Below are 25,148 nucleotides of genomic sequence, written 5' to 3'. Positions count from 1 at the left end.
TGTAAAATGCAGTGTTTCTGCATTTCCGCAAAGTGGAGCCTAAGAAGGATGTTCCACATTATTAAGCAGGCCACAGGTTTCAAGAAATATGGGAAAGAAAAAAATCTCTCTGCTGTCGAAAAGCGTAAAATAGTGCAATGCCGTGGGTAAAATAGGAAATTTTTAGATATTTCATGAAAATGTAATCATGATCTTCGTTCTGTGAAGAGATTTGTGGCTGATTCAGATCACCGATGTGTTTCTGTAGATAAAGGTATAATGAGAGAGGTTTCTGCCAGGCAACTCATCGGATTAAGAGAATAGCTGCTAAAATATCATTACAAAGTAGCAAACAGGTATTTGTGCATATATGAATATGTAATTATATGTATAGAAACCAGTATTGGTAGTGCTGGATAGGCGAGGGGGACAGACTGCATCCTACCTCAGGACGAAATGCAAAATGTTCTGCAGCCATAAACTGAGAGGAAACCATATATGAAAATAATACCAAAAAGGGGGCACCCCCACTAAATAGGATAAAACGTAACCTTTATTTATAATGTTTTTTAAAAATTAAAATACCCCAACACAGTATTCGGCCCCTACAATTCTTGCAAAGGGCATATGTGTAAGTGTGTCTATCCACTCTACAGATTGAATAAGAGTGAATTAAATTGCTCCCAGACTCACAGGGTGTGTTTCTAACAAATGCTTTACACGTCTTCTTGTGACTGAGATTACACTTGCTGCACACTATATACTATATACCTCTCATCCTTATACCACTCAAATCCTTATTCACCAGCGTACAGCTTCAAATAGTATTGTGGGGTTAATACAAACGACACATTGTAATCAGTATTAACACTCTATAGACTGTCCTCTGGTTTGCTGGATGAGAGGTATATAGTATATAGTGTGCAGCAAGTGTAATCTCAGTCACAGGGAGACGTGTGAAGCATTTGTTAGAAACACACCCTGTGAGTCTGGGAGGAATTTAATTTACTCTTATTCAATCTGTAGAGTGGATAGACACACTTACACATATGCCCTTTGCAAGAATTGTAGGGGCCGAATACTGTGTTGGGGTATTTTCATTTTTAAAAAACATTATAAATAAAAGTTACGTTTTATCCTATTTAGTGGGGGTGCCCCCTTTTTGGTATTATTGTAAAATTGGTAACCCTTGATCCAGTGTGTTCGAAACCATATATGAAAGCTTATCTAGCCAGGGAACTCATTGTCCAACAAGACCATTTCAATGTTTCATGAAAACTCAGGTACCTTTTTATTCATAATTAATAAATATTTAATTCAAATAATCAAAAAAAGACGAAAGTATCCTTGCTTTCTGTAGTTTTCGGAAAAATTATTTGCAGGGAAATGTACTTCTGGCAACTGGAAAAGGTTTGTTCATTTATTTTTCTTTGATTTCCTTTCATCAGTTTTTCTCAGGAATGTTATTCCTATTTCTGTGACATCATCCCCCTTCAGTCTGTCTTGAACAAAAGTGACATCGGCTGGTAAATGAATCTATAAAAAACAAAAATTTTTTTTATTAATATTTAGTTATTCCAAAATTAAGGGTGCCTGTGCATGTAATGGAACTAAGAAGCAATAGCTATAAGAGTTTACTGCAAGCTTGCCCAGCATTGTAACCTACTTAGTAGCCACATAGCAAAGATATGTATACATATCTCACAACCGCAAGTAGCTTAAGCTGTTAGCCAGGTGGCACAAAATACAGCTATCTGTATGGATAGGCACCCTGAAGAAAAAATTACCATACATTGTCAGTTCATGGAATTTGACAGTGACGGTAAAGTGTTAGTAATTTGCTTTTAAGTTTCATCTTAAAGGTGCAATCCAGTTTATTTAAAAAATATATGGGCCAAATTACACTATGCATCAATGCAAAACACTTCCTAAAGTATATCCTGTTTAAGTTTAGCACCAATTATCTAATTTATTTTCACATCATTAACCACAGCTGTGACGTTTCATTTAGGGGTACACAGAGAATGGGAGCAGGGAGATGCATCATGGGAAATGTAGTTTGTTCACAGATCCACTGCACTTAAATAACAGTGGTACAAGGACCAGCAAGTAAAATAAAATCAAGAAAAGGCTGCACAAAGGAACAATAAGTATTTAGCACTGCTGTGGAAGTATTTGCAGATTATTTCTGGAGGCTGGATAACCCCTTTAAGTTAATATCAAACTGTGTGATGCTTCATTTTACCTATGAGGGTGATGTAAGAGATTTGATCTTTGGATGCCAGACTGTTCATAAACTACAGATGATTACTGGAAATCCCAGCAGTAGGAACACTGCAAATATCTTATTTTTAGGGAACCCTTTTAATAAAAATGAATTGTTCACGGCAGACTGGGGAGCTAAAGCAGTGCATTATACTATGCTTCCAGTTACTAGGTTTATAATATTCCTTATGATCTCTTTATACAATCTGGCTTTCTATCTCAGACCTTAATTTCTAACTGTTGGGGTGTAATGCCTTGGAGAAACCTGTAAAATATGCTAATCAAACACATTTATAATGTCATACAGAGAAGATACAGTATAATATTTAAGGCCAATGGTATTAAGAATGGTATTGGTACCATTTCCAGGGCTCCTCTTAGGACTCCGGTGAGAAGGTTACAGTAGCTCAAGGATGATCTGCCAGAGGGAAGCTCTTCAACAAAGTCAACTAGTGGATTTTTATCCAAAATGAGAGAAAATCCATTTCCGTTGTCATTGCCGCCAATTGTTGAAGGGGTGATCCCAAGGTACATCTTGAAGGCCACCTGTGTATAAAATAGTTCATATGATACACAAGGTACTATAGTAAACACAGTGAAGTCACAGTACAAAGATAATCGATTTAGTGAAATCACAGGAATTATTCAGTGGTGTAACAGAGAGATACTAAACATGATATCATAGTACGTATAAAAATGTCACCATACAATTCTGGCAAATGAAAGAGGAGCTTTCATGTCCTCAGAGATTGCGGTATTATATACCACCAGAAAGCTGACATTGTGCTGAATTCAGGGACTCTCTTCCTGGGATGAATTCAGTTTGATCCAAGTGGACTAGGGACATCAAGAATTGCTTCAGGCGGTTGGCCATAATTTTCATACAGGTCTTGAGGTCAATGTTTAGCAAAGATATTGGTCAACAACCCAAGACAGCGGATCTTTTTCTTCTTTGGGTATCAATGTAATCTTCACCTCTTGTTTGGGGAGCTTCTCACTCATCAGCAGAACAGTGCAATTTTGAGAAAGGTGGTGTAGGAGTTCTGCCTGAAAGACTTTGTAGTAATACAACGGAAAGCTATCAGGTCCAGGACTTTTCCCTTTGGGAAGCTGTTCATGACCTCCATGACATCGGTGAGAGAAACAGGTACTGTAAATGTGGACGTGCCATCAGTGGAAAGAGAGGGGAGCTGGAGACAATAAAGAGAGGCAACAGTCTTTTCTGATTTCTAGGCCAGTGTGAGAGAAAAGCAGGTAGCATCATAGTTGTACAAATCAGAGTAGTACAAGAGGAATGCAGATGGTGCCTGAGTTGTCCTTGATGACAGTGATACAGCATTTAGATTGGGCTTTACACAATATAGACAACATAAGTTTACTGCCTTCATCGCTATGACTGAGCGCCCACAACCTGGAGATGGAGATGGGGCGACACAGGTAGACGTACAAGCCACGGGAGAACAGACTGTGCCAGCACTGTGACCAGGGGGCCCTAGAAGACGAGACCCACTTCCTGCTACACTGCACCAAATACTCAGCTGTGAGGGCCGTCTACTACCAAAGACTCTCTGCCCACATCCCAGACTTCATATCTGCAGATGAGAAGAGGAAACTCTACATCCTACTGGGAGAAGAAGAGGCCACTGTGGAGATCGCTACCCAATACATGTCCAGCTGTCACCAAACTAGAGGAAGATGAGACGCACGGACTGTTATACCCCAAACCACCCACCCCACTCCACCTCCCCATATAGCGGTCACCAACTAAGAGGAAGATGAGACTCCATGGACTGTTATACTGTCCCACCCCACCTCACCTCCCCATATAGCGGTCACCAACTATGAGGAAGATGAGACTCCATGGACTGTCATACTCCAAATCAGCCACCACCCCCCACCCCACCCCCATACTCTCCCCCTCGACTCCAACTCCCCCCCCCCCCACACACACACTTTACTAGCTTTGGCAATGCCAAATATCCATTCGGATGTGCCAATAAAGCCTATTTGATTTGATTTGAATAGATCCAGTGGTGGAAGTGGAAAAATGCTTGGAAGTGCAAGCATTGATATGATTTTTAGTTCCTCTTGGAAACAGTAGAGTTCGGGTTGTGAGGAGATATTTATGCATTTCTGGATTCTCTCTGTGGATGCAATCTCTGAGAAGATTTTATCCAATGTGGCCTGTGTCTCTTTAATCATTTTGGTGGTGATAGAGATAAGGATTCCTCTGAGAATGGATTTGTGGGCTTCGAAGGTGAGTCTATGATCTCCATATGGTCTAATAGAGTTCTAATTCAGTTTCCAACACCAGTCTTCAGGTGGAAGTTGTTGCAGTGTTATGGTGGTCCACAACAGAATGTGGTCTGAGACAGTAATGTGTTCAATGCAGGATCTAGGGCTACAGTGTTGGCCAAAAGTATTGGCACCCCTGCAATTCTGTCAGATAATACTCATTTTCTTCCAGAAAATGATTGCAAGCACAAACTCTTTGGTATTAATATCTTCATTTATTTTGCTTGCAATGAAAAAACACAAAAGAGAATAAAAAAAAAAGTCAAATCATTGATCATTTTACACAAAACTCGAAAAATGGGCCGAACAAAAGCATTGGCACCCTCAGCCGAATACTTGGTAGCAGAACCTTTAGACAAAATAACTGCGAACAACCGCTTCCGATAACCATCAATGAGTTTCTTACAATGCTCTGCTGGAATTTTAGACCATTCTTCTCTGGCAAACTGCTCCAGGTTCCTGAGATGTGAAGGGGGCCTTCTCCAAACTGCCATTTTGAGATCTCTCCACAGGTGTTCTATGGGATTCAGGTCTGGACTCATTGTTGACCACTTTAGAAGTCTCCAGTGCTTTCTCTCAAACCATTTTCTAGTGGTTTTTGAAGTGTGTTTTGGGTCATTGTCCTGCTGGAAGACCCGTGACCTCTGAGGGAGACTCAGCTTTCTCACACTGGGCCCTACATTATGCTGCAAAATTTGTTGGTAGTCTTCAGACTTCATAATGCCATGCACACGGTCAAGCAGTCCAGTGCCAGAGGCAGCAAAGCAACCCCAAAACATCAGGGAACCTCCGCCATGTTTGACTGTAGGGACCGTGTTCTTTTCTTCATACCAGAGATTGGACTATATCTTTGCATCTACAGACTTATCTTCTTATACAGTGTTGGTCTTAAAACACGTTCACAATCAGCGTGTATAAAGCAGATCCCATTCATTTCAATGGGAGCTGGCATACGAGCGCTCCCCATTGAAATGAATGGGCTGCTTTTTTCTCTATGGGCCACTTCACACGGCGTAAGCACTCGACTCATTCCGAGCCGTAAACGCGAGCGCTTCTAAACAATTCCCATTCACTTCAGTGGGAGCGCTCGTAGAGAAAAAAGCAGCCCATTGATTTCAATGGGGAGCGCACGTATGCCGGCTCCCATTGAAATGAATGGGATCTTCTTTATACGTGCTGATTCTGAACATGTTCGTTCAGAATCAGTCAGCGTATCCGAAGTGTGAATGCACCCTAAGAGAGAACTCTGTAGAGGTACAATTTGGTGCTGGTGCCATCAAGGAATTTGGGTTCGGTAGACTATCCAGGTCTGAGTTCTCTGCTGCCTACCTATTACTAAGTTCCTCAGGTGCAAAAATGTGTGCCCTAATGGTGGATTGTGCGATTTCATCTTAAAGAACTTCTGTAGATCCACCTGAGCATTTCTGCCCCCAGGGGTGCCAGGAGGGTAAGTGTATTTATTTGTGCCGATTTTGCCTATTCTGGTTGGCTGTGGATCAGTGGAAGCCAACAGTTTAGCTCTAAGTTGGACTGAATTGCAGGCACTAGCCTCCCATCCAGTTCAGCGGTTAGTTTCTGCCCCCTATTTTTTACATTATTTTTATGTTTTTTTCTTCTTTTTGAATATCGGAGAAAATGAAAACAATACAGGAGGTAAAACGTGTGTTTTTCACAATTTTTCATGTTTTTTTTTTCATGTAACATTTTGAATGTAGTTTGTACATCCACCTGTGTTCGTGTGGGTTTTATCAGGCACTCCGGTTCCATCCCACATGCCAAAAATATACTGATAGGTAAAATAGTCATCCCGTAAAAACAAGTGACCCTTGTTTGTGGTTGAGCACCTAATTCCGCTACTTCACAATGCTTCCTTGCTTTATGTCCCTTGGTGAGAAAAGCACATTGCATTGTCATTTTTTTGTTATTTCCGTTTATTTTTTTATTTTCATACATTACAATCCCATAAGGTCATAATAGACATTTGGGGGACATTCTAATGTTTCTTGATGATTTCCCCTGTACATTGTGCTGATACAGTAGCTCCAGGTACAGAAGTGGTTAATTGTGTATCTGGGAGGAATGACAGATTTCTCTTCACTGGTAATAAAATAATTGTTAACACCTTTCCTATTATTATTATCATTATAATTACTGTATCCCTTTATCCCTTTGCATCACTTGGATTTTGGTGGGTGTAAACTTTAATCCCATGAAGTTTAGCCATATACTTTAAGGTCAGGTCATATGTTTGCATCCATCTGTTAGAGTAGAGCAAAGTGAGGTGATGCACACGCACAATGAAGTTTATTAATGATGTGGTGCATGAAGCCTATAATACTCATGACAACTCATAATCACTTATCCTGGCTCCATTATTCAATAACCATCACCTATTAGCCATATTAGTAAAACAACACACTCAACAAATTAAAAGTCAATATATATGCTATACAGCACATTTCATACATGCTTGTAGGATAGCTTTACTGTAAAATGACATCAGGTCTGCTTACTTGAAGACTTGACAAACAGGTTTTATGCTTTGAATTGCTTCTGTAGGAGAAGCATATATTACTTAAGGGCCGTCACTTTCCTACACATTTTAAACACCATGGATGTCTTGCGAAATTTCTTCAAGCTTTGTGCTGAAAAGAAATCTGCCATTGGTTATGGCTTTTTGACTCTTCTCACTGCCGGTGGACAGCAGTTGTTCTCTCTGGTGGTTTTCCAGTGTCCATGTACTGAAGATAACTTGATGTATGGATTTGTTTTTCTCTTTGCTCCTGCAATAGTTCTTATGATTATTAGTTATTTCCTCAGCAGCAGAACTTGGAAATTTTTTACAGGATGCTGTCTGAATCCGAAAAAGATGTGCCCTAACGGTTACCGTAGCCAAGGGCTGTATGTTTTTTTACAGCTGACACTGAATACTCTGATAGTTCCTGTCATGTGGATTTCTATAGCCCTCCTTCACGGATCTTTCTATACATGTGCAATGAGTGGCTGGCGGAACCCAGAGTATATGCAGTATCTCTGTAGGAATAAATCTGAAGGGTGCAAGACACAACTCTACAAAGTGACTTGTGGCAAAGCAGCAATGCCCTCCAATGATTCACAGGAAATCGTTCTGGTTCTCCAAGCCCAATCTCAGGTGTGTAATAGAAACTTTTTAACATTCTGTATATGTATCACAGTTTGGCTTCTGAATTTACTTGTTTTATGTAATTTTCTATAGGACTGCAGATAAAACTACTGCATTCTCCTATCTGAGCTTCTAACTTAGCTCTGCTTTATCTGAATCTCTGTCACAGTTCTATCATGCGGCATAGCTTGTTCTAGACAAAAGGCAGCGTATTTCAATCTGATTGCATTCATAGTCTGATAAGGCTTTCGGCATCTCTATGGTCTACGACATTAGGTTCTAGTAATTATAGAACTGGTAAGAGGAAGAGGTGCAACATATTCTTGTTTCCTTGTGAAGACATGACTAAGAAGATTCTCACTCCTGTCTCTTTTACTTTAATCTCTAACATCTCAGTTTACATTGACATGAAAGACTTGTCACACTATAAGATAATTAATAGGCAGAAGCTTTTGCTTCACTCATTACGTAGTACATACGTATCATTTCTAAGAAGATGGTTAAATTATTAGGTCCAGAAATTCAATGTGAATTTTTATAGGTTCAAACTTAACAGGATTTTCCAGGCAAAAAATGTTTGATGACCTGCCGTTGGGGATTCTGACACCTATGTCTTCAGGTCCTATTCCAATCAATAGAAGATGTGCTGCAGTAATCACTAACTGCTACTTCACGGTGGACAGCGCTGTCTGTTTCCAGATCTGTGCACTGTGTTTTAAACACATTGTTCAGTTTCAGACAAATATTGAGAGACAGATGTTATTATTTGTATAATGAAATGTTCTACAATTTTCAATATACTTTCTGTATCAATTCCTTACCAGGCAGATATCTGATTACTGTGCTGTGACTATAACAAGCCATGCACCTGTATGTGCATCACATGACCATGGACTGTAGATCACATGACCATGGACTATAGATCACATGACCATTGACTATAGATCACATGACCATGGACTGTAGATCACATAACCATGGACTATAGATCACATGACCATGGACTGTAGATCACATGACCATGGACTGTAGATCACATGACCATGGACTGTAGATCACATGACCATGGACTGTAGATCACATGACCATGGACTGTAGATCACATGACCATGGACTGTAGATCACATGACCATGGACTGTAGATCCCATGACCATGGACTGATTTTTATCCTTTTATCCACTGGGACAAAGCAGAATGAATGATATCAAACAGAGATCTAGAAGGCCATTAGGAATTGATACAGAAAGTATATTGCAAAATTGTACAATTTTTCATTATAGAAACAATAACATTTGTCTCTCAATATTGGGTTAAAGGGAGTGTATCATTGGGAATTTTAAATTTTAACTAAACCTATCTTAATGTAGCCTTTAGAAAGGCTATTGTAGGTATACCTGCTGTTTATTATTTATTATTATTTTATTATGCTTACTTATATAGCGCCATCACGTTCCGCAGCGCTTTACAGATATTGTCAGTCACTGTCCCATATAGGGCTCACAATCTACAGTCCCTATCAGTATGTCTTTTGGTGTGTGGGAGGAAACCAGAGTACCCGGAGGAAACCCACGCAAACATGGGTAGAACATACAAACTCCTTGCAAATATGTTGCCGATATGTTTATGAAAAAGCCGATTTCTTCTCATACAAATTAGTTTTGATGGAGCACAGGGGGTATTCTTACTCCTGCTATTGTAAGAAGGAAGTAAAGAATAGGTGGAGGCTTCTACTACAATCAAGAAGGGGGCAAGGATGCAGGTCCAGGCCAATGACGCAGAGGTGCTCAGAGCACAAGGGGAACACCTCCTGTGCTCCGTGAACACTAATTTATATAAGAAGAAACCATTTTTTTCATGAAAACAACAGCAACATAATTGAAACAAAAGGTATGCCTACAATTGCCTAAAGGTTACATAAAGATAGGTTTAGTTAAAATTAATAAATCCCAATGATAGACTCCTTTTAAAATTGTACAACTCTTAACTTTGCTATGGCTACTGAAATTCTCTGATTGGCAGGCTTCTGGATGACAAGCCTCCACCAACCTGATGTTAGGTGATAAAAATGTATTCCTGGAAAACTCATTTAAGGCTAAGGCCCCTTGTTGTGGAAAAACAGTGTTTTACCTGCTGTATAAACAATTGTGATATTTCAGTCCTCACAAGATACAATAGATTGATAATGTCACTCTAGTTCATTTCACCTTATCCAAGAATGTAGCACTACAGGTTTTGACATGTAAAATAATTCAGTTTCAGTGCTATAAAATGTGTCTAAACCGTGTTATTGATGCAAAAAAAAAAAATAGTCTGCCTCATTTCCGTGATATGTAGCATTCTGCCAAGGCTGGATTTATATACAGTGTGGTCTTAGGCAAAATTAGAAGTGGGTCCCCAAATGCTAAAATAGCATCAACACCACAATATTCACTCAATTGAGAAGGCATTGCAGCACTTCCAGTAGTATTACATAAATATATATATAGTTGTGTAATAATACCGCTATACCAGGGAGAATTATTACCACTAAACAGACAAATCCTGAATAAAACATTCTTGCAAATATCACTGGCACCAATAATACACAATATACAAGGCCCAGATAGCACACCACCTCCACACAATGACTACCACATAGTGACGCAAAGACAATAGTAGTGAACTACAAAGGAAATGCGCTACCATATGTACCCCAAAAAGTAATAGAGTATACTTCTATCCTCATAGAAATTGGATCAATAAAGCAAATTTAATTATACTTCCTTTCTGCTCCCAAAACAGTAACAACAACCCCCATATTGCCAATACACAATACAAATGACCACAGATTTATAAATAATAAAGCCCTTTATAAGTAAAAGCCCCCTTTGTAAATAATAGTTGCTGTTGCCACTTATCAGTATTATTTATAATGGGTACTATTTAGAAGGTAGCATTATTTATAAGCAGGGACTACTATTTACAAGGGGTCATTAATATTTAATGGAGGGATAATATTTCTTATTTATAAATAATAATTCCCCTTATAGATAATAGTCCCTGCTTAAAACTAACAATGCTCCTTAGAAATAGTAACTAGAGATGAGCGAACACTAAAATGTTCGAGGTTCGAAATTCGATTCGAACAGCCGCTCACTGTTCGAGTGTTCGAATGGGTTTCGAACCCCATTATAGTCTATGGGGAACATAAACTCGTTAAGGGGGAAACCCAAATTCGTGTCTGGAGGGTCACCAAGTCCACTATGACACCCCAGGAAATGATACCAACACCCTGGAATGACACTGGGACAGCAGCGGAAGCATGTCTGGGGGCATAAAAGTCACTTTATTTCATGGAAATCCCTGTCAGTTTGCGATTTTCGCAAGCTAACTTTTCCCCATAGAAATGCATTGGCCAGTGCTGATTGGCCAGAGTACGGAATTCGGCCAATCAGCGCTGGCTCTGCTGGAGGAGGCGGAGTCTAAGATCGCTCCACACCAGTCTCCATTCAGGTCCGACCTTAGACTCCGCCTCCTCCGGCAGAGCCAGCGCTGATTGGCCGAAGGCTGGCCAATGCATTCCTATGCGAATGCAGACTTAGCAGTGCTGAGTCAGTTTTGCTCAACTACACATCTGATGCACACTCGGCACTGCTACATCAGATGTAGCAATCTGATGTAGCAGAGCCGAGGGTGCACTAGAACCCCTGTGCAAACTCAGTTCACGCTAATAGAATGCATTGGCCAGCGCTGATTGGCCAATGCATTCTATTAGCCCGATGAAGTAGAGCTGAATGTGTGTGCTAAGCACACACATTCAGCACTGCTTCATCAAGCCAATACAATGCATTAGCCAGTGCTGATTGGCCAGAGTACGGAATTCGGCCAATCAGCGCTGGCCAATGCATTCTATTAGCCCGATGAAGTAGAGCTGAATGTGTGTGCTAAGCACACACATTCAGCACTGCTTCATCAAGCCAATACAATGCATTAGCCAGTGCTGATTGGCCAGAGTACGGAATTCGGCCAATCAGCGCTGGCCAATGCATTCTATTAGCCCGATGAAGTAGAGCTGAATGTGTGTGCTAAGCACACACATTCAGCACTGCTTCATCAAGCCAATACAATGCATTAGCCAGTGCTGATTGGCCAGAGTACGGAATTCGGCCAATCAGCGCTGGCTCTGCCGGAGGAGGCGGAGTCTAAGGTCGGACCTGAATGGAGACTGGTGTGGAGCGATCTTAGACTCCGCCTCCTCCAGCAGAGCCAGCGCTGATTGGTCGAGTTCCGTACTCTGGCCAATCAGCGCTGGCCAATGCATTCTATTAGCCCGATGAAGTAGAGCTGAATGTGTGTGCTTAGCACACACATTCAGCTCTACTTCATCAGGCTAATAGAATACATTGGCCAATCAGCGCTGGCCAATGCATTCTATTAGCTTGATGAAGCAGAGTGTGCACAAGGGTTCAAGCGCACCCTCGGCTCTGATGTAGCAGAGCTGAGGGTGCACAAGGGTTCAAGTGCACCCTCGGCTCTCCTACATCAGAGCCGAGGGTGCGCTTGAACCCTTGTGCAGCCTCGGCTCTGCTACATCAGAGCCGAGGGTGCGCTTGAACCCTTGTGCACACTCTGCTTCATCAAGCTAATAGAATGCATTGGCCAGCACTGATTGGCCAGAGTACGGAATTCGGCCAATCAGCGCTGGCCAATGCATCCCTATGGGAAAAAGTTTATCTCACAAAAATCACAATTACACACCCGATAGAGCCCCAAAAAGTTATTTTTAATAACATTCCCCCCTAAATAAAGGTTATCCCTAGCTATCCCTGCCTGTACAGCTATCCCTGTCTCATAGTCACAAAGTTCACATTCTCATATGACCCGGATTTGAAATCCACTATTCGTCTAAAATGGAGGTCACCTGATTTCGGCAGCCAATGACTTTTTCCAATTTTTTTCAATGCCCCCAGTGTCGTAGTTCCTGTCCCACCTCCCCTGCGCTGTTATTGGTGCAAAAAAGGCGCCAGGGAAGGTGGGAGGGGAATCGAATTTTGCCGCACTTTACCACGTGGTGTTCGATTCGATTCGAACATGGCGAACACCCTGATATCCGATCGAACATGTGTTCGATAGAACACTGTTCGCTCATCTCTAATAGTAACCCCTGCTTAGAAATAATAATAATGGGGCCGGTGCCATCGCGGGACTCACTCATGCCATTTGGTATATACTTTTCTGTGCCATATTATTTGTATTCATTGCTATACTATTGCCTTTCTAGTGTATTTGCTGGACATTTATGCGTATTTGATATGGGGGGGGTTTATATTACATAAGTGCTCGGCAGCAAATGCCCCGTTTTTCTATAAAAAGACAAAAACAATCTTATATTCACCCTACCACAATTCCCTGATGAGTGGATACCTTGCTTTTATAAATACACGCTTTAAGTGCCACTTATGTTGTTGTGTTATATCAATACCTACCACTGACCAATTCAAAAAAATAACTTTTACAATAACTTGATTTCTACTACCTATGCTCCAAAAATCCTTAACATAATCTTACAATGTGTCTGTGTTTTTTTTAACCAGGTTTGCTGATTTTTATTTTTCATCTTCTCTTGGAATAAAACTGCACTTCCTGAACAACCCCTTTAACTTTTATTAAAATTGTAATTGACCAATTTTTTTTAGATATTAAATAAAGCCAGGGCCAGTTTTAGACAAAAGTGGGACCCTGTGCAAAATGAAAAGTGGGGCCCATAGTCACATTCTGTTAATTCAATGTGCTGCAGTGCATGTCACTGATACTTATAGCGATGTTTCCAAGGTTTTTAACCCTTTCCCGACATCTACCGAACTAGTATGGCAGATGCTGAGTGTTTAAAGATAGGGGTCACTGGGGATCCAGATTTTATACAGCAGACACCCAGGGCTAATGCCCATGATCGGTGTCCTCACTGATTGCGGGAATTAACCCCTCAGGTGCTTCAGTGAAAGCTGACCAAGGTGCCATTTTAACGGTGGTGCATGGACGACGCCATTTCACTGGGGATCGCTGGCACCCTGAACAAGCTCCAGGGCTGGTGTCCCATTGCTATGGCAGCCGGGAGCCTTTTGAAGGCTCCCAGGCCTGTCATTCAATCTATGTAGCCTGCAATAGAAATGCCATTTTTTTTTTTGCAATGCATTGTAATACATTAGCATTGTAATGCATTGCTCTAGTGATCAGCCCCCCTGCTGTTCAAGACCCCTAAAATTTCAAGTCACAGAACAAGCGGACAGAAAAGTACTTCATGATCTACTTTCCTGTGTGTGTGTGACTCGTGCGGACACTGTGCGGAAAGCACACGGGCCCCATTATAGTCTATTGGGTCTGTGTGCTTTCATAAGCTCACTGTTTGTCAATGTGTTCAGTAGTCTGTTCGGGGGGGGGGGGTGTTGTGGGATCCCCATGCGGACTCCCCGAACGGATTACCGAACGCAGATGTGAACCAGGCCTTATACTTTATTCTCATTTTACTGTTACTTGAGCCTGCTGTTTTGTACTAATGCATGGAAATTTATTTAAGATTTTATCTACTGTCTGACAGTGTGCTGTTTTCTGGCAGCTTAAAAGCCAATAAACACATTTGAAACATAAATGAAAAATCATTGTTCACTACTTACCATAAGCTCTGACTGTGCAGTGTAGTGGAATTCTGCCTCCTGAGTTACAGTAATAGAGACTCCCATACTGTAGATTCCTGTAAGTGACTAAAAAGCTCCAGCAGCAGCAGCAGGTAGAACTACTGTGTTCTATTCCTTAGTATCCTCATCCAGCAGCAAGTTCCGCAATGCTGTGTCTATTATAATGAGTAGGATCCTTACAAGTAGTTACAGGAGAGTATAGCATGCATACCTAAAGCTGCTGAAGCTTTACAGTCAGTTGCTGCAGTGTGTACAGCATTGAGATCTGGGCTCCTGAAGTATTACAGTTCTAATCCACTGCATTGCCCAACTTTTAGCAAGTAGTGGAGCTTATAATGATTGTCATTTATTTGTGGGTACACTTTAAAAGGGTTATCCAAGGACTTAAAGTTAACTTATCTGGTACAGGTGTATATTGCAGCTGGACTTGGGGATTCTGTACTGTTTCCATGTCCTGGCCATGTGATCCTAGCCCCTGTCCCCCGAGTTGTTCTGCCTACCTCCCTCCTGTTTGTACAGGTAATTACCAATGCTATGTGGGCTCACTAACTATAATAGAGCCAGCCTCCCATACACAGGTACACAACATACATATGTATTACAGTGTGGAGGTCGGCCTGTAATTGACATCATAGGTAGACCTCAACTATGAAAGACATAATGAAAAAACGATTGTCTCATTTGGAAAAAGACCAGAGGAAGGAGATGGGGGCTGATTCCAATCACGTGACCATGAATCGGAGCCAGCCTATAACCCTTGGGTCCAGTTGTAACAAATGCTTAAACCAGCCAAGTTAATTTAACATCCCTGAATAACCCATTCCAGTGATTTCAGTGGAGACCTTCATCAATCCCAAATATTAATTTTAATCAATTCCAAATATTTAACATTAATAATAAATCTCCTGATATGTCACAGTGACTCAGAAGATGTGAAACTTTATTATGATGACCAGTGTGAACCAGCCTAGCTATTAAACATAATGTGTAACTTTATATGAATACCGTTCTCTTGAATTTTTCAGGTTATAGGTTGGTGCCTCATTGCTGTTCTGGCCTCAATTTCTCTTCTATGTACATGTTGGTCCAGTTGTAATTCTAAAGTAAGTTATATCCAAATGTCATTCTGGAGAATTTACGTTGAAAAAGAAAAAGAGAGGTTTGATCAACTGGCTAAAGAATATGCAAACAACCTTGCAGAAAGAAATCTTAGAAGTTTCTTTGAATGCAAAGAACCAGCAGAATTTGAGTTGCCCAATAACAAGGCTTGGGAAAAGATCTCTGAACTGTATACATTTAATCCAAATCATCAATACTATAGTACCCTGCACAAGTTTGTGGAACATGGCGACAATTTCAGTGGAAAAGAAGAAATGATGGACTTTGTAGATGCTGATGTATGATATACTTTGTGACAAAAGGGAATGGGCATTTACCTTGTATTCTGTACTGAAATATATTAGAAGAAATAATCAGATTGTTTTCCTTAGAAGCAGTGCCATTTAACTGAGGCAGAATACCAGTCTTAGAGAATTGTATTTTTCTGTTTGTAAATGTATTATTATTTTAATTACATAATCTTTATTGAGTCTTTCAAGTGTAAAAATGCTGCAATACATAATAGAACCTTTATTAATTTTATACAATGCAAACTCCTATCCTGAACTCATATCCACTTGACCATCCACTTATACAGCACTGTAAGTCTTACTATAGATTACAATTGGGATAAAAAGCTCTCTATCCACCTCCGACCCATTTAAAATATCCCAACAATAAAATCATAGTGCGGACTGGAATATTTTTTCTACTGCTCGACCTTTCGTCTCTCCCTGGAGTCCGGGATCATTCAGCCGTGCACCCTGAAGATTGGTGAGCCTATGTTTTAAATTTTCTCTTTTTTACAAATAAAATCATATGGTTGGTCCTCAACTCTATCTGCATTTAATCCCAATCCCAGTATTCTCACAGTCCTGATACATTTTGAGATATCTCCACAAAACGTGCGCAAGGTCTGCATCTCACACTTTACATTTCACACAGCAAGCCTCGCCATTTGCATAGAATGTATTGGGATTTTATGCAGCCTATCAATTCATTAATTGTGCATAAAATGTATTGACATAAAATCAATAAATCACATTTGCAAACATATATGTGGATGTATTCATATTTAATTAATATACAATTTGGCATCCACAACCAGGCCTATTAATTATGTCCCCACTTTTAAGGCATCCTAATAAGTAGCTGATACTGAATTTTATAGATGGATGCGAATAGAGTATTTTGGTAAGATCAAGAATGCCAACTTTCTCCTTTCAGCTTTACTTTATATCTAAGTGTACAATATTACAAACTCATGGACACGCCTAAAAATATCAGTATTTTAAACAGTTTGTAATAAATAATAAATGAGCCAATGTTTGTTTTCCAGGAGAAGCTTATGCAGGTTATTGTGCTCACAATTACTATCATTTACACTACAATATAAGTTTTCAGTGCAAAATCAAGTGTGCCCATTACATGTGTTGAATGTATGGTAAATACATTGTGTCATCCTTGTTCCAGCACTAGCTCATACAAGGCATGAAAAGTCAAAATCTTTGTTGCATGTGCATGCGTTTTTTATGCAAAAATTTATACTTTTTTTTCATTTTGTTGGTGGAGAGTGTTGGGAATTTAGGTAGGCTGCCTTGACTTGTCATATTTACTATATCCCTCTCTAGGAAACTGTCATGAGATGGTGTAGATTTTGTTTCTGGCATACAGGACATCTTCATGGTCTGCCATAATTGTTAGGCTGGAGCCTCTTAATAATTCTGGTGCATCTTATGCCAACGTTCAAATGGATTAAGACTATCAGACAAAACCGCCACTCTTAATAATATCGCCCCACTTTGCCTTGAAGAGAAGATCCATTTTATGGCGCCATATGAAGCATCACACAGCAGTAAATGAAGGGCCTTTTTTTTCTTATGGTCTACAGGTACTCCATTATAGACTTGCCAATAAACATGATGGATTCCACATCAGAAAGCCAGCAGACCTCATTGTTGTCAGTATTCTAGAATAAAACAGAAAAAACACAGTGCCACATAGCAGTAGCATAACTAGGAATGGCAGGGCCCCGTGGAAAGCTTTTGACATGTGCTCCCCCCCGACCGACACCAACGCCGAAGACCTCAACCGACCCCCTCCTACGCATTTCTGCACGCTCTATTATGCCCCATAGTGGCCCCTGCACACACTATTATGTTCCTCAGGGGCCCCTACACACAGTATTATCCCCCATAGTGGCCCCTGCATACAGTATTATGCCCCACTGTGGACACCCATAAACATTTATTATACTCTGGGGTCTTTTCCGACCCCAGATTATAATAATTGGAGACTGAGGGGGAGAAAAACATAAAAAAAGCATTGTTACTCACCTACCTCCCGGCTCTGTGGCAGTCCTCCGCTGTCAGCCTCTGCTATAGTCCATCTTCAATGACGTCAAACGTCACATGACCTGGGACGCAGGCCGGGGTCATGAGACGCCAGACGACTAGACCTGAAGCCTGCCTGGATCGTAGAGAGGTAAGTAACAGTGTTTTTTATGTTATCTTACCTCTCCCGGGCCTCGATCATTATACTCGGGGGTCTGAAAAGACCCCCGAGTATAATGATAGTGTTTGTGGGGCCCAAGGTGTCACTTACCCATCCCGGCCCAGCCAGGATGGGTAAGTAAATAGGGCCCGTTACCGGCTGGAGTAACTCCAGCCGGTAACAGCCTATTAAGGAAAAAAAAAAAATGCAGCTGTAGCGGCTGTCGCCGGGCCCCTAATGTCCCCGGCCCTGTGGCAGCTGCCTCTGCTGCTACGGCGGTAGTTACGCCACTGCCACATAGTGTGATACTGTAACACAGGGAATACTGTGTAGGAGTGAGCCGGGGAAAGGAGAGTGCAGGTAGACAATAAAAACAGTCACAATGGACTCTCACCTTGTTAAGTTGTGTATAGCCACAACAATGTTAAAGAACACTGTATTAGAATACTTTTATGGAGCTGCAGCAGAATCCTCAATCATCATGGAGTGGATCCAGACAAGCAGAGCATCACAAATCACCATAGATGCCTATATGCCATTTTGTATATACTTGCAAAAGATGGATCCCCTGAAATGCATAGTGTGAACTTGGACTGCAATAAAGGATCCCTTTGTGTGAGTGCAGATGACCTTCTCCTTTGGAATATAATTCCTTTGTTGACTTGTAGTCGGTGAGTCTCCCAGATATTATTAGTGTCTGTCATATCAGTGATTAGGCAGATGAGACACCTTCTAAATTTTCATTGTTTTGGCGCTATGAATTATAGAAATAACAATACAGGTGTAAACCTGGACAAAATGAACTCACCTTCATGCAGTAATGATGACTCTAACTGGCATAAGAAGTGTGAAAGAGTTACTAACATGGCTGCCTTTTATGACAATTTGTCCCTGGTGCCCTGCTCTTACCCAGTCAAAACCGCAGGACAGCTCAGATGAATGTGTTTCCTCACTTTTACTCTAACTTTGCTACATAGCCATCTCTTTGCTACATAGCCATCTCTTTGTTACATAGCCATCTCTTTGTCACATAGCCATCTTGACTGTAGACTAGCTTTGATTTAAAGGGTTTTGTCTGGAGACCTTTACATACATCATCACACATCATTTGTGAACTAAGTAGTATATTCAAACAATAATTTTCCAACAAGCTGTAACACAACATCAAAGAGTTACTTAACTGTGTTGTCATATTGAAGACCTGTAGATGAACAATGCATAGAATAAGCAAGTGCTGCATTAAGATAATGACATTGCTGATTACATAAAATAGAGTCTGAGGATATACGTAAGATTAACTTTATAGGTTAGGCGTTACCAAGTTGAATGACGTTGCAAAATGCTATTAAACAGTTAATCCTGGATACAAAAAATGTCATTTATGCTAGGCATCAAATAGACACCTGCAGCCATAAACCGATGTGGAAAAGACGACAGCAAAAACTCATCATATTTATACCTATACAGAAACCGCCAGCGTTTTAATAGGTATAACTGACATGCTGCAGTTTACAAAAACGCAACGGTTTTTGAAATTGCAGTTTTTCCATTTTGCCATTCACTTTGCAGGTACAGTATTTTTTGTTGTGGTGTTTGCTCCGTGGCCAAATGCTGCATATTCACAACATGGGGCTCCAGTTTTAAAGGGATTTGGGTTGAGATTTGTAAAACCATTCGTCATCAAAGTTTGTGTTGGATTGTACATTATTAGGGTCGGGATACTCATATTTAGAAGAAATCATGAAAGTATGGGACTTTTTATAACAATAACATTTTTCCCATGCTTCTGTCTCTAATATGGTAATTTAGTTAAGGGTCCGATTTACTGCTGAGATCCCCTGTTCATCAATTTTTACATAGTGAGCTGTTGTATAAATACTCATTTAGAAGCAAAAAAAAATCTAAAGGCTGCTGGTTATTCTGTGCCAAAAATTGCTCTTAGTGAATAGGTCCACCGTATAAAGCAATAATACATATATAAGGAGGCTGTATACAGTCAAAGATGGAGGTGCAAAGTGTTCACTGATAACGCTTGAAATTATGTTTTTGTTATATCTGTTTACTTATGCGCTTGCACTTTACTGTATTGCAATTTGCATTGCCTATGTATGTCACAGGAAGAGGTTGACTAAAACACATCTTAGACTACATTCAGAGTCTCTGTTTGGAGCCTCCAGTAAGGAGCCCGTCTAAAAATTGAGCACAAAAAAAAGGTTTATAAGCATGAGTTTTTCATCTGGCAATGTTGAGGAGAAAACTATGGATCCGATGTTATCAATGATACAACAAATTCCTGTTTATTGATTCATCCATGCCTCTGTCCCATCAGAGCAACAGACCACAAGGACAGACTACGCAATCCAAGTGTCAAAGTATCTTCGAGGAGGAGGCCACACATTGCAGAAAAACTGCTTTTTTTTTTGAAGATGTTGCTGCAATTTTTGAGCCAAAGCCAGGAGTGGATTTAAGCAAAGAGAAAAGTGTAAGAGCTTCCTTCATATTTCTCATTCCCTTTCAAGCCACTCTTGGCTTCGGCTCAAATAAAAGTATCAAAATCTGCAACAACCAAAAAAATATAAACTTTTCAACCATGTGTTCCCTCAGCCTACACCATTAAGGTTCTCTTTAGAACACACATTTTTTTTTCCTATGCTCTAGCTAATTGAAGACTACAGTTCCCAACATTTAACATGTTTAACATCCTTTATTCAGGGGGAAAAAAAGTTATAAGTGGGATAACTACATCATTTTCAGAAGACTTGCCACCAAGATCACAAGCTGTTTAAGATGAATAAATGTATAAGGTGTGGTGGAATTTACTAAAACACTGATGAGCATCTGTTATTTTAACATAAGAAGGAAAATATTAGTAAGCTACATAGTATTAAGAATAATTATGAATCACATTACAAGGAAACCATCTATAAATCCATTGTTCTTGATTTTTTTTCTCTTGTGAATCACTTTCCATTGTAGGATGTAGGAATTTAAAATCATAGAAGTCAAAGCAATGAAGCAAAGTTAGACTAAATACATATGGCATCTGTACACTTATATATATATACCGTGAAAATCCGCTATCATTGACCAAGTGTGCATACCATATGTTTACATACCATTTTTTTTAACTGTATAGGAAAGTGCAAGGGTCACAGCAAAATTATGTATACCATGTGGCATCCACTACAATAATCCCTATGGGTGATAGATGACACCGTATGACATGCATCACAGGCATGTATAAGACACACAGTACAGAATACATCCTGTGTATGTGACTTCTCAAATTAAATTTATACACAACCTTAAAGGGGTTATCCAATGTATAAAAAATATTGGTCATATGATAGTACTCCTTAATATAAGCAAAATACTAAAGCACATCACGTTAAACATATGCGCCATTTAGCTGATTTACCTTCAGGTCATGCGACCACATCCGTGACGTTTTGTATTTCGTTTGCACACTTCCTAAAAGCACAGAGGCCTGGAAACTAGAGATGAGCTAACAGTAAAATATTCAATATTCGTTACTCGTTTCGAATAGCCGCTCAATATTCGACTATTCGATCGAATATCGAACCCCATTATAGTCTATGGGGAAAAATGTTTTGTTTCAGGGATCCCACCATTCGACTCAGGAGGGTCAGCAAGTCCACTATGACACCTCAGCAAATGATGCCAACACCTCTGCAATGCAACTGGGACAGCAGGGGAAGCATGCCTGGGGGCATCTAACAAGCCCAAGTCACAGTTTTACCCCACCATCACAGCCTAACAACTACACACTTTCCACACTCAAAAAAACCTCTATCAAAGTGGGAAAATACCTGGAAACCTTCTTTCTTCCCCAAATGGATGGACAGAAACTCAAATTTAAGCTAAAGAAACATTAACAAGCACCCCTTTAAATCACGTTGCCCATGACAACCACAGATGGAATAGGCAATGGGAAATCCAAAAGCCCCCACCCTTAACTGTCATTGTGGATGTGTGTGTGTGTGTGTGTGTGTGTGATGTGGTGAGACCTTATAAAATTCACTTTTCTGGCCCTTAACGTGAGCCCTTCCAAATTAGGGTAGAGGCCCTTAAGCTGAGCTACCAGCAGAGATTGAGGGCCTTTAGGTGACTTCAGCCTCTTTCCAGCAGAGTTTTAGGCTCTTTAACTTAGTTCAGCCCTAGCAGAGTTTTTTTTTTTTAATGTAGATTGTGAGCCCCACATAGAGCTCACAATGTACATTTTTCCCTATCATTATGTCTTTTTTGGAATATGGGATGGAAATCCATGCAAACACAGGGAGAACAAACAAACTCCTTGCAGATGGTTTTATGCCCTTGGTGGGATTTGAACACTAGGACTCCAGCTCTGCAAGGCTGCAGTGCTAACCACTGAGCCACCGTGTGGCCCCTACCAGCAGAGTTTTTTGCCCTTTGGGTAAGTTGAGCCTTGCACCAACAGAGTGTTAGCCCCTTTAAAATTCTTAGCCCCTTAAACGGTGGTTCCAGAACCATCACTCTCATTGTGTGGGATTGATGCAGTGGATTGGACTGAGGACCCAGACATTGACCTTGATTTTGATTGGGAAATTGATAACATTTTGGCATCAAGTCCTGGGGGTAACTTTTATTTAGAGGACCGCAAAGGTGGAGAATTGGCTGCAACCACTACTACCGGTAATGGTCCTCTAATATCAGACTCTACATTACCTCTACAGTGTTCTGATCAGGTGTTAATAGTCTAAACAACATGCTCCAGTACTTTAGCTGTAGGTCAGAAACCACTTTCCCTTCCAACACCAGCTTTAACCAAGCTTCACCAACATCATTCTGCTGAGATGGAGCCACTAAAGGAAACCGTGCCTTCAAAGGTATGTTCTGGAGCTGCGACTGAGCCAAATCTAAACAGAGTCCTTTGGAACTGAACAAAATTCACCAGCAGTGTTTTTGGCCCTTAGGGTGAGTTGAGCCTTGCACCAGCACGTGTTCTGTAACATCAGGCGGGCCCTCAGTTCTGCGCTAAGTTGCACAAAGTTCCACTTGACCACCAATGCGTGGACAAGTGCATGTGGCCAGGGATGCTGCATCTCAAACGCGGCACACTGGCTGAATGTAGTTGAGGCTGGGACCGGGTCGCAAACTATGGTGGCCTGCCTTGTCTCCCCGCCCAATATTCCTGGCAGGAGTGCTGAAACACCACCCTCCTTCAAAATGAACAGCCACTGGATAGACCCATCATTTTCATCTCCAGCAGTGTCAAGCACCCTGACATGAAGTTTGATGTGTGTGCTCACCCTCTACAATTCTTCCTCCTTAATTATGTTCCTACTAGGTTCAATTCACACTAATGCCCTCAAACTCTTCTGGTTAGAGGCTCAATCCACCCTGATTCCCCCAACTGTGCTGGTTAGAAGCTCATTATAAGTCATGCCAAGTAACACACTGGCACACATGGCTGACTTTATGTTAGGTTGCTTTTCAAGAGACAAAGGCATAGTTCACATCATGGAGAGCAAACAATAATGGATTTTTGCAATCATCGACCCCCGATGTAAGTTAAAAATCTCATCCTTTGTTCTGGTTCAGGAGAGCAAAAAATCGCACAAATGATATGTAGATGTGGAGGCGAGTGTTAGGATTGTGCAGAGACTGCAGCCATGATATGGGTGTCGCTGTCTGTTCCTCTGCACAGTACAGGGTTGCAAGGGTTAATCTGCCTTGCAGCAGCCGGGCGTGGCCGACTGGTTGATCGACATGTGTGTCGACCTATGGACGCTCAGATTGGGCAGTTGGGCCATTTGCTGGTGACCGCCCCTTGCCTATATAAGGGGGCTGGTCTGGACTCCCGGTGCTCTATGATCACATTCCAAAACCTGAAATGATGTGTGTGTGTGTGTGTGTGTGTGTGTGTGTGTGTGTGTGTGTGTTGTGTATGTGTGTGTGTGTATGTATGTATGTATGTATGTATGGGTTCCAGCCTGTAAACAAGAATTGCCCTAGCTAGTAAATTGCCCCTGAGATAGCAATGCCACTGTTAGTCAGGCAGCATGCTGCCTTGTGTGTTTGTGGTAAAACTCAGTAGGGTCAGCTAGCAGTACTTCTCAGACAGGGTGACTGGGAGTGGGCTTGGCAGTAGTTGCCTGGGTGGTTGGGTGGAACTACTACACACAGGGTTTACTTGGTCTCTGGCTTGTCCTGGAGTTCAGGCTAGCCAGTTTGTTTATTTGTGCGGCTGCTCTGACTGCACAGGCCTCTGTGAATGATAACAGAGCACACCTGGTCGTTTATTTTAGCTGCAGTGACAGGAACTGTTAGACTGTGTTCACACCAGGTTGGTTAGTAGTCAGTGGCCCAGAGGACTTCGTAGGGTTTAGTTTGTTTTATTTTTTTAATAAACCCTGCTGACCATAACAGCGAGCTAAGCAGGAAAAAAGGTGGCTAGAGGCAGAGGCATGTCCAGAGGCAGCAAGGCCAAAGATTTTCCATGTACTAGCTACTCATGCAAAACTCGCCCATGTTGCCAGACTTATGCGAGATCTCTCCATGTCTTTGAGGAGTCCACCAAGAGGGTCAGCTTTGATGACGCAGTACTGATTTTAACAATCCCGCTCCTGTGTGTGATGCAAGAATCCCTCATCACCATCAGGGATAACGCATTGTACGCTGAGTAGTCGGGCATAGGAGCAGAACCATTCCTGCAGGATAGTCAGTGCACACTCCTGTCCACTTCACAGCGTATATTGATGGAGGAAGAGGAGGATGACGAAGTGGCAGATGATTTAATTGTCACACAGGAGGCTAGCGGCACCCCCTGACCAAACTACTGCCACTGAGGTGCCTAGTGTCACCAGTCACATGATAAATTTAGTGCGGTTTGCACACTTTGCAAGTCTAAACTGAGTTCACAGTTGAACTGAAAAGAGCAACCTTACCACCTTTTGCGTGCGCTGTCATTTGGAAGGCAAGCCCTGGGCTCAGTGGGAGAGAGCAAACGCAGGGCAATCGTCGCCCAGCGTTGCCGACATTGCCTCTTTCACTATGTACACCAGCCTGGACACCTACACATCTGTCTCTGACACATTGGGGAGTTAACTCTCATCCTCCCTTTTGGTCTGCACCATCATGAGCCTCTTTCCAGCCACTCCCCATCTCCCAGGCGTTTCATTGCAGGCAGAAGTATAGCGCAAGCCACCCACATGCCCAAGCC

At 41.3% G+C, this 25,148-nt stretch overlaps 2 protein-coding genes across 2 annotated transcripts in view; one reads left to right on the top strand and one right to left on the bottom strand.

The window, feature by feature from the left end:
* Positions 1 to 1,395: 1,395 nt before the first annotated feature.
* The window catches only part of TRAPPC3L (trafficking protein particle complex subunit 3L), a 63,602-nt gene continuing 39,849 nt past the window's right edge, over positions 1,396 to 25,148 (bottom strand). The window contains exons 5-6 of the mRNA XM_075266874.1: positions 2,605 to 2,790; positions 1,396 to 1,515 (exon numbers count right to left, since the gene is read on the bottom strand). Coding sequence (XP_075122975.1) covers positions 1,396 to 1,515; positions 2,605 to 2,790 — 306 coding nt within the window. The remainder of the gene's footprint in view (positions 1,516 to 2,604; positions 2,791 to 25,148) is intronic.
* Positions 7,151 to 15,756, top strand: LOC142196664 (calcium homeostasis modulator protein 5-like). Its single transcript, XM_075266645.1, has 2 exons — positions 7,151 to 7,690; positions 15,379 to 15,756. The coding sequence occupies exons 1-2, from the start codon at positions 7,151 to 7,153 to the stop codon at positions 15,754 to 15,756; spliced, it is 918 nt and encodes a 305-aa protein (XP_075122746.1).

This window comes from Leptodactylus fuscus, chromosome 3 (genome assembly GCF_031893055.1).
Source record: "Leptodactylus fuscus isolate aLepFus1 chromosome 3, aLepFus1.hap2, whole genome shotgun sequence".
NCBI lineage: Eukaryota > Metazoa > Chordata > Amphibia > Anura > Leptodactylidae > Leptodactylus > Leptodactylus fuscus.
This window is presented reverse-complemented; position numbering and strand designations above follow the sequence as displayed.